General features: G+C 38.2%; 1 protein-coding gene across 3 annotated transcripts in view; it reads left to right on the top strand.

The window, feature by feature from the left end:
- The window catches only part of LOC117957456 (meiosis inhibitor protein 1), a 54574-nt gene that overhangs the window by 27151 nt on the left and 17117 nt on the right, over positions 1–10306 (top strand). For 2 of the 3 annotated variants that reach the window (XM_034893204.1, XM_034893203.1), the window contains exons 19-23: positions 2591–2771; positions 3799–3949; positions 4705–4886; positions 5089–5215; positions 6000–6189. In XM_034893204.1, the coding sequence (XP_034749095.1) occupies positions 2591–2771; positions 3799–3949; positions 4705–4886; positions 5089–5215; positions 6000–6189 (831 nt within the window). Of the gene's footprint in view, positions 1–2590; positions 2772–3798; positions 3950–4704; positions 4897–5088; positions 5216–5999; positions 6190–10306 lie in introns of all 3 variants that reach the window. The other variant, XM_034893205.1, reaches the window with a different exon arrangement.

The following is a 10306-nucleotide window of genomic DNA, read 5'->3' as shown; positions in this document are numbered from 1 at the left end:
TTGGCTGCTTAGAAATTAAGTGTTAACGAGCAGTTGGACAGGTGTACCTAATAAAGTGGCCGGTGAGTGTATATCAGTACATCCACCGTATATGTATGTATATATGTATGTTAGATATTTAGCTATTTAAAACTTTGATTAACAGATTTGAACATAAGGTATGTGTTTTGAGTCTGTGTTTTAACTCTCTGATATAATTGAAATTGAATATTTTCTACTTTTGCATAGCAGTCTGATAATAATATAATAGCTGAAGATGTGTCTTCTCTTTGCTGTCCTCTGATTATTTTCTGCTGATCAAAACCTGCGCATGAGGTGACATGTCACTGCAGCCTGCTTTGTATTGTAGTTCTGTTTGTTGTCTTTGTTCCATCTGTTGTTTCTTGTCTTATCTTCTTCATCTGTCCGTCTGTTGCTTTGTTCCTTTCTCTCCTTCTTTTGAGATATCTTTTGATTATTCTCTCTGCATCTCTTCTCTCCCCCAAGTTCCCTGGAGGTGGCGACTTTATTGCTGTCTAGTGCCCTTATCCTCATTTTTGTCTGTGCTTTCTAAACAATACCATTTAGTCCTTACTCTTTCTCCACAGTGGTCCCTCCAGATCACAGTGCTCTCTGACTGGGTCCGTAGCCTTGGCCACTTCCCCCATTTGGTTCCTGTTTAGATTTATCTCTACTCTTTCTGTATTTCTTCAGCTCCCATTCCCTTCTTCACTTTGTTTTCCTCTCTGGCTGATTGGTAGTCTCTCTCCCTACAGACCCTGCTGGGGCTTTATAGCCTCTGTGGAGTAATGCATCTGTGACCTCCATCCCTGTCTGACATCTCCCTGTTCCTTCTATGTCATTCTTTTCTTTGCTCTGCCCCTGCTTTCTTGCTTTCTTCCATCATATGGCGGCCCTTTCCTCCCTCACTCCTCGATTAAAGATTAAAATTACCTCTTTTTCTCCAGACTTGCAAGAGACTGCATTGCACAGCGCCATTTTCTCAATTCAGTGCCATGTTTTAATGGTGTCCCCTTCTCTTTCTGTGTTGTTCTCTTTTGGTTCTTCAGGCTGTCTCATTTTCCTCACCTCTCTCTCTCTCTCTCTCTCTCTCTCTCTCTCTCTCGCTCTCTCTTTCTAACTCCAGTTCCCTAAAGACCACCCAGAGATGCTGATTGTCCTGGTCTTTTAGCTGTGTCAGATAAAAATATGATTTCCCTGCTGTGCTTCACATCTTCCCTCTCCTTTGTTTCTTCTCTGTATTTTTCTCTGTCTTTCTTTCTTTCTTTCTTAATATTTTGTACATGTATTATTTTCTTTTCCCCCATGTCCCAGTCATTGAAGAGGTGGAAGCCCCCCTCAGCACTACCTCACACTGGTCCTGTTTTCTTTTGTCTTCACCCACCTCTCCCTTTCATTTTATTTCTTACTGTTCCCTTTCATATCACACCCATCATTCCAAATGCCTTTTTCATCTTGTCGTCCTTTTCTTTAGGAACCTCGTTTATGAAGAATACATGGTTTAACTTTGCCATATCACATTTTCATAGAATGTTATAAAAATGGATTTAAGCATCCATAATAATTCCAGGGGTATTGGCTTTATGTTTGAATTCAAAATAGATTATTGGAAACAAGTGGAATCAGTGTAACGTATTTTCACACTGTTATTTTTTCAGAAATCTGTTTTGGCCAACAGTAATATTGTCGTAAACACAAAATTGGCAAGTAATGTTCCTCTGTAAATGAGGCCTCGGGGCCTTCTCTTTCTCTGTTTTACGTTATTCCATCCATCTCTCTACGTTTTCCTACAAGTTTCATTACCTACGTGATAGGGACTATTTTGTTTAAATTGAAATTATAAGTTTGAGCAAACAAAGATTACATGCCGGGTTCCTGCAGCCGATCCCGAATGCTGCTGCAAGAGTCCTTACAAACACCAGAAAATTGGACCATATAACACTGGTCCTAAAACCCCTACACTGGCTTCCTGTGAGTTACAGGATTGCTTTTAAAATTGTATTATTGTTCTGTTCATCACATCAGTAGTCAGTCATGAACCAAAATACATGCTGGATTAGTTGGTTCCCTATCAAACATCCAGACCCCTTAGGTTGTCTAGGACAGTTTTGTTGTGTTCCCAGAGGACCAAACAATGTGAAGTGGCATTTAGTTATTATTCTCCTCACTTGTGGAACAAAATCCCTGAAAACCTGAGGTACGCTCAAACAGTTAGCTCATTTAAGTCAGGGCTGAAAACGTCATTTTTTCACTGCAGCTTTCTGAAATTTTACATTATTTTTGTTAACTACCGTATTTATTTTTAACCTTAAATGTACTTGCTTTATTTAATGATTTGTGATTGTGCTTTGTTTCTTGAATGTTCATTTATTTATGTTTACAATGTGTTTCAATGCACCTGTAGAGCACTTTGAGTTGCCTTGTGGTGAATTTGACTATACAAATAAACTTGCCTTGCCTTCATTCATATCTTTTCTCTTTCTTCACTTGTTTCCCCTTTTATAAATTCTCCCGTTCCTGTTTCTAGCATAGATTATTGACCCCTTTTTGCTTTCTGTTTCTGTGTTATTTTCCTCGCTTATCTCCCCAGATATTGAGGAGGTGGAGAATCTTCTGCTATACAACCTTCCCTTTCTGTGTTGCCGTCTGTCAGACTGGCCCTCATTGCTGCGTGAGGCCCCGGGAATCCAGCTGTGGGAATATAAAGGACCAAGAGCCATCCAGTACTGTCTGGTGATTATTCTTCATCTTGCCCTGCAGCAAGGAGACAGGTAATACAGTACACGCTCACAGTTGGAGTGGCCAAGCAACAGAAAACTTTGCTTTAAATGGTTGGCAATGCTTGGTTTTGGTTCAACTTTGTCACAAACTTTCTCATTTTACAGCAAAAACTTAGACCAAAATATGTTTCTGAAAACTTTTCTGGCGACAAATAGGCATGATTATCATTAGAATAGTGCATAGCGCCTAGTTTTGATAGTCAGCTCTGATTGGTTGTTTTCCTTTGAGTGCGGTGGAATCTTGCAAATGCGTTTTGGTATTGAGTTGGTACGGAAACACCAGGTCTCGTGACATCCCTAGAATCAACAGTATCAGAGACATAGCAACATATTACCATGGCTCTATCAAGACACCTGCCGGCTCTATATGTAGTTTTCTCCTTGCCCCAGTAGCACTACTACATCCCAATGAGGGTGTTCTTAAGTACATATTTTATGACCTCAGAGATACGTTGGCTACTTTGGAAAGTTTAATCTGTCCTTCTGTGGAACCGCGGTTGTGCATTACCCCCCCGGGGAAGGGGATGAAAGCCTCTCCCCACCACTGTGTGGTCTCATCAAGATTAATGGGAGCTGCGCCAGAGATCTACATAGCGTGGGAGGGCTGTGTGTGTGTGTGTGTGTGTGTGTGTGTGTGTGTGTGTGTGTGTGTGTGTGTGTGTGTGTGTGTGTGTGTGTGTGTGTGCTGTCAGGGAGAGGATCTGTGAATGTGCTTGTGTGTCCATGCCTTGCTATACATTCTAAGTGTGTGCGTTTTAGTGTGACAATGAGAGATAGCAAGTTTGTGAGATCAACATGCCCCTGGAGCACTTTGTCTGCTTTGCACACAGAGTTTGTGTGTTTGTCCACTTTATTACCCTTGCACAGACTGTGTCTGTTGAAGCGTGTTTGATATTCCATTTTATGTATGTCTGTGGGTTTGTATGCATTTAAACATAAATATTTGGCCACATAAATGTGTACTTGTAATATTTTACGTTAATGTCATCATTATTGTGCATGTATGTGTGTGATCCAGACTGCTTCCAGACCAGACAGTGTTCTCCAGTGTGGTGTGGTTGTTGCATTCAGTGCAGGCGCAGGGCAGCTGTGCACTGCCTCGCTCTGTGCTCCGCTCTGCCCTCTACCTGCTGGCATTGACACAGGACAAGAGCCCCAACCTCGAGGGGGTAACTTTAATCAGTTCACTGCACAGAAATTCAAACACACTCTGTAACTTACAAAAGTAATACAGTAAATAAACAACATCAAAGTATAGTTTAAGAAAAGTCTAAATTGTGCTTTATGTTTAACAGTTTTACCTTTTATGCCTTTGCAGTGCTGTTACAAAAATACACTTTGACAGCTGAGGAAATAAGTCTGCCCCAGTTAGAAATAATGTTATTTTCTGTTCAGCAAGTCAATTTAACAATGTAAAGGAAAAAACAAGATTTCACCAAGATGAAGGTGTACGTATAAAAAGAAAACGGCATGTACTGGAGCTAGAGTTCTGTACAGTTTAATATGGAAACCATTGATGTGGAGGCCACAGTATGCTCCAAAACAAAGCTTGTCAGCTCATATTCATCTCTTGATGCACAACCCATATATGATGTACGTGACTCAGCAGCAAAGAATATTAATTATAGCGCACTGTTTTTTTCAAAAGATACAGAACACATAATATTTCCTCAAAATATTTTTTTTTTACTTAGTTCAAAGAACATTACATAATACATAATTCCATGTTTACAATGAATATGTATTAGAAATGTATTATAGGAAACTGCTAGGCCTCAGTGGGGTTTTAAAAGCAGTCTTACATTTTGGTTGTAAAGAATTCTTTTTCAAAAGTGCTAATTTATGAACTTGTGTTTGTATGCTCATCTCAAAGAAAGTGCTTTGGGTTTTTCAATCTTTTTTTTTATTAACCAACCTACTCAAGGCTCCTTTAAACTGCATCAGCAAGGCACTGTCCTCCTGCCAAAGCTTCTCTTCGCTCTACATTCACCATCCTGCACTCCTCCACTTTATCTGGCGATATCCGGATCTAGCAGATAAATTTGGGCCCGTAGTCTTGGAACTTTGGTTGAGCAAGCAAGCACAGCACACAGATGCAGAGAAGACTGAGAAGATTGTAAGGAAATAATTGTTTCACTTCTGTCTCAGACTTGCATGTATTCATCAGTTAATAATTTACCTGTTTTCATTGAAGAAATTTTACTTTTTTCACTCTAACAATTTTCACAAATTAATTCCACTCTAACAGGGTTTTTTAATTCCCTTTGAACTCTTACAAATTAAAATTGATGAAAAGGTGGTTGGATTTTATTCCTGGCATACAGGAGAAGGGAGAGAAGAGAGAAAGCCGTGCAGATGATCAGGAGCCAGACACAGAAACTATGGAGCTACTAAGTGTGATAGAGAAGTATCCAGCTGCCACACTGACCCTCCTGGTGAGAATCAGACCTCAAACAAGAGCTTGGCTTTAACTTGGTTACATTAAGTGAAGATCATTTTAAATGTTGCCTGATATGCTGTAGTTTTAGCCTGCATTTAGCACCTGGTTGGCTTCACTGTGATACCGATGCATATGATCAATCTGTCTTAAGATAAGCCACTACAAGTGAATAGTGTAAACTATATAATAAATATCCCCATGACACTCTAAACGTTAAATATGCAAATTAGATATCATACTGTATCATAGTATTACACTTGTTTATATAGTAATTTCCAGAAAAGAAATCAGAAAAATGGATAAATCTAGGTAAAAAAAATCTTGTTTCATTTTGTTGGTATACTCTATTAGAGTTTTTTTTTGTAAAGAGGGAATCTTTTAATCTCCATAAATCTGAAAATAGGCTATGAATGAACAATCCTCTATACAAACCTTCAGAACATAGATAGGTATAATACTAGAAATTTCGGTGTATGACCATTTTGAGAAAAGATGTGTATTATAAAATTCCATACATTTTTTTTATTGGAAAACGCTATTTACAGACACTATATCTTATCAAAAATACAAACGCAAATAGAAAAAGTTTTGAAAAATAAACACCTAAGTGTATTTTTTGTTTTCATTCCACTATTTTGAAAGAAGACATGTTATGGAAGCAAAATAGCCCAAAATCTCAAATTGAGCAGTAAATGTAAAAACACTGTTTTTGCTTGATGTGTCTGGACTTAAAGTTTATGTCTGTCTGTCTGTTTGACTGTCTATCTATATGACTACAGGACATGGTTTGCACCAGGGAGGCCACCCTGGCAGGACAAGCCCTGTGGGTGCTGGAAGTTCTTTTGCGTGTTCAAAGACAGTATGAGGCTGACTTGTGTGCCACTCTTAGACCAGCTCTGCTGCAGGCTTTACAGAGACTCAATGTGGAGAGCATGGGCCATGGGCTTGGACAGGGACCCACTGCACAGGGTAAGAGACACAATGAAAAGCTCTTTTTAAGCAAAAAAATCTGTTCAGAGTTCAGTGTACGTACAGTATATATAAATAAGTCCAACAAACGAGAGCTTCATGGAGAGATGAAAATTGGAACAGCGGGTTTGATTTACATGTTTACTAACATTTTACAGGAAATTCAGAAATGAACCCCACAGCATAAAACATTTATGACAGCTTCATGCATCTACAGTGCCATGATGGATTCTTCCTTTTGAAATGAATGTGCATTAATCAAGGAGTTTTAAATATATTATTATCCGTGATCCCAACATTGAATTATTTGTAAATTAATCACAGTTTTTTTTTTTTTTATCTGTTCTAAATGTACTTTAAAAAGGATATTTTAAGTTTTTTATGCTCAAGTGATATTTTAGAATGACTCTGTTGGTAACTCAATTTGCATCCGCAGTACATGCAAATAACCTTAGTCTTGTGAAGAGAACCATCTGGAAGGGCTTTGAAACTGAACTTGTCATTCAAAAGACCCATTTATTTATAAATTTCTACTCAAGGAGCTCCGCAAGAGGACAGAGGAGGAGAGACCGCGCTGTTTAGTGTTTAACCGAGGATCTATGGACTGCATGCAGGGGAATGAATCAGAATAGAAATAGAATAGAAATATAGGTAAATATATTTAAACAATAATTTGCTAAGAGGATCTGAAAAGTTGATAAATTAAGCGAGAAAGTCGCCAAGTTGGCCACAACTTTACTGCTGCAGCTTCCTGATTTCCCAAACGTTAATCGCACGTTAAAGAAATTAGTAGGCTTAAAAGGAATTTGCGTTAACTCTTTCATAGTCTCCCATTGCCAGACCTTCCTGCACAGCGCTGCAGAGGAGGGTCACAACATAACATTCCTCTGGTTCATTGGCGTTTCTTTAAACCAATCACAATCGCCTTGGGTGGCGCTAAGTGATACGGTACCTGTGCAAAATAGCCCCAGGAAGGAACTTGTTTTGTTGGAACATTTGCACGTAGGGAGGCGAGCTCTGCAATTGAAATGGCTGTCAAAACATATTAAAACTTTGTATAGCAAATGACAGCTTTAATTAAATTGTCTCTTCTCTCTTCAACACACACACTCAATGCAGTATCAAGTTAAGTACTAAAGTATTTTTCTCTCCACACAGCTACACTAAAATAGATACTTAATTAAATCGAGCATTATAAAAAGCCAGCAGCCACACCTGGGCTATACTAACTGAAAAGTTTTTTTTTTAATTAACAAAGTTTTTCCTAATCCTATTACAAAGTGTACCTCACAAGTTGTACAAAGGAAATTTAAGACATTACAAGAAAACAAGTTTCACTTCAACTTGCAAGATCACTATGGATACTAAGATACATACTGTTAGGTTCATTGTCCAAACCTTTTGATACCTAAGATACCAATAATATGATGCTATACCTATATATAGACAGTATATTTAATACCAAGTCTTGCTACTTGATTGAGTTTTTGGAGTTTGGACCTCTGGCTTGGTCGTATGTCCCAAACGCATGGCTGTCAGGTTAGAAGAAGAGGCTGAGGAGCCCAGATTTATCTCTACCGTGTCTACACTCTTCTCTGTAAAAAAATCTGGCAATACATAAAATCTAAGTGGAATTGAAAATTGCTACTGAATCTTGCAAAAACATTCTGAAATCTTACATGTAAAATGCTTAAAGCAAATTTGAAATAATTGATGTGTGGAAATGTCTGTTTTTGTTATTATGTTTGTGTCACGCTTTCAAATTCTCATTTGTATATTGAAATTAAGATTTTAAATCCTCTAATTATCATATAAAAATGGATTCATCCTCAACTACACAAACTTGATCTCTGTGCCAGCATTTTCTTCCTTATGGGTCTAACAACTGTTCAAATTGCATTAAATCATAAAGGCAGAATTAAAAGTCCCATTAGAGAGACAGTGGAATGCGTCACATTTTCAACAATCATATCATGCAAAATCGTCCTAAAAAAGTTGTCTTAGTCAACAACACTTTTCACAGGGAAACACATAAAAGGTTATGATCACGCCTTTTTTGGGGAATTACAATAAAAAAATCTTGAATCTTGAAATAGCACTATATCATTGCACTATGGGTAGATTATTTGTAGCAAATGTAGCATGTGGTGTTATTCCTTTCAACTGTTCAGCCAGGCAAACTTGGTTTAACTGAAGTGTAATCACAAAGTCTCTCCTCAGCTTTAGTTGTTTTTAAATTGAATTGAAATGAGAAACAGGTACGCTTGTCGCTTCTGATTAATGTTGGAAGGGAAGAGCCGTTAAGATGAATTATCCCAGCATCCTTTGTCAGTAGCAAGGTTCTTGTTGGTGTAGTTGACTATCCCTAATGCAGTGTATAGTATTCATTAAGTTTTACAGATGGTATTGTCGGTGTGCATGGAGTTGCTGTCATACACAACTTTTGTACTCTTATGTGCATTTAAAAAAACTTAATAGACGTGTGTCAGCGATGCCCTTGCTTCAGTATTCAGATATAAACTAAGAAAAGAGTAGGGGAAGTGAAACGTTTGGTTAAATCAAACAATGATTTCCTTTGCAACCGGATGTGTTTTGTTGATAATGTACAGTATTTGTCAGATCATTTTACATACAGAAAGCCACAGTATAAATATAGATATACAGAACAGCTCTGCTTCCTGTTTACTGTCGGCTACAGAATCTGTGGAATCATTTAACATCAGACAAATCTTATTCTTGTAAAACTAAAAACCACATTTTGCTCTGAATCATAATTTGGACAACAGTTTGATCAATTTAGTAAAACAGTAATACAGTATGATCATGTCATCATGATAAGTTCACCAGACAAACTCATAAAATATGAGATTATGTTTTTTAATAATGTTTTTCATCCACCTTTTTCCCTTTTCCCTTCCCCTTTCCCTTTTTGAATTCGTTTGATTCAATTCTTGTTAAAAATGATCTCTTGTCCAAATAAGGTCAGACATGAACACTTCCTAAGGGTTTGATTACTAGACACACTGCACATTCAATGCATTAATATCTAGTACTTTGGTTAGACGTGTCTGCCAGATGGTGTTATTACGTCTGTTTACTTGACCGGGTTAATGAGCACAGCTGAAGGGCACAACACCAGTGTGCCAGCTGGAGACTCAGTAGCTGTTGCTGTGGTTAGCCTCCACCTGATTTGTGCTCAGCTCAAGCCTTGTTGGGATTACAGACTAGAGGGCTTCACGGGTCCAAACATTTGTGCCCAAACCCATCTTAAAAGTCTACTTGCTGTCACAGTGACAGATCATGACTAGTGTGGCTCATTTAGAATTGGCTATGCAATTTTAGGATAAGGAGGAGGGTATAGACCGGGTCTGTAGACACTGGGTCTATAGACACTGGGACTTTTTGAGAGGAAAAAGATAGACACGATTGTTGAATGCTGAATGATTTATGCATTTGTTTGTGGATTAATTTAAAAAAACTAACACAGGAAGTGTGCTATTACAAATACTGACACAGAACTTAAATAAGGATTAGCGCTGTCTGATCTCCACTCGGATATTACACATTATATTAAACAGACCCAGAACACAGGGTAATAGAATGGGACCTGCCCCAGAACTAGTTGACTATATATCGTGGATCCAAACCCGTACAGGTCCCTGGTCGTGTCTCAGGTTTTAGGGCTCGAATAAACCCCCTAAAGACCTCTATTACAGACCATTACAGATCTGTGTTCGTGTTGTAGTCCTGCCCACTGTAATTTGCATTCAAATATACGTTATACTAGCCTCCAATGCAACAGCATCCCAAGGGGAGACATTTTTATTGTTATGCACTACAGGGGTGAAAGAAGTATGTAGATGACTGTTCCGCCTGATCTTCCTGCGATCTCTTTCCCTTAACCCTTTTCGGGGTTTTCTTAACCTTTTTTTTTTTAAATGTATATGGTATGAATAAGATGTGCTTATGTTGTGTTCTTCTTCCTCTTGCTTCCTCTTGATGATCACTGTGTGCTCCAGATGACCCTTTTTCATAATCCAGAACTTGAAAGTCCACAAACCACTGCAAGATACTCCCACTTGTTTAAGAAATTCATTATCACTGTTTGAACATTGTC

Source organism: Etheostoma cragini, chromosome 15 (assembly GCF_013103735.1).
Source record: "Etheostoma cragini isolate CJK2018 chromosome 15, CSU_Ecrag_1.0, whole genome shotgun sequence".
NCBI lineage: Eukaryota > Metazoa > Chordata > Actinopteri > Perciformes > Percidae > Etheostoma > Etheostoma cragini.
Note: the sequence above shows the minus strand (reverse complement) of the source record. Positions and strands in the feature narration are given on the sequence as shown.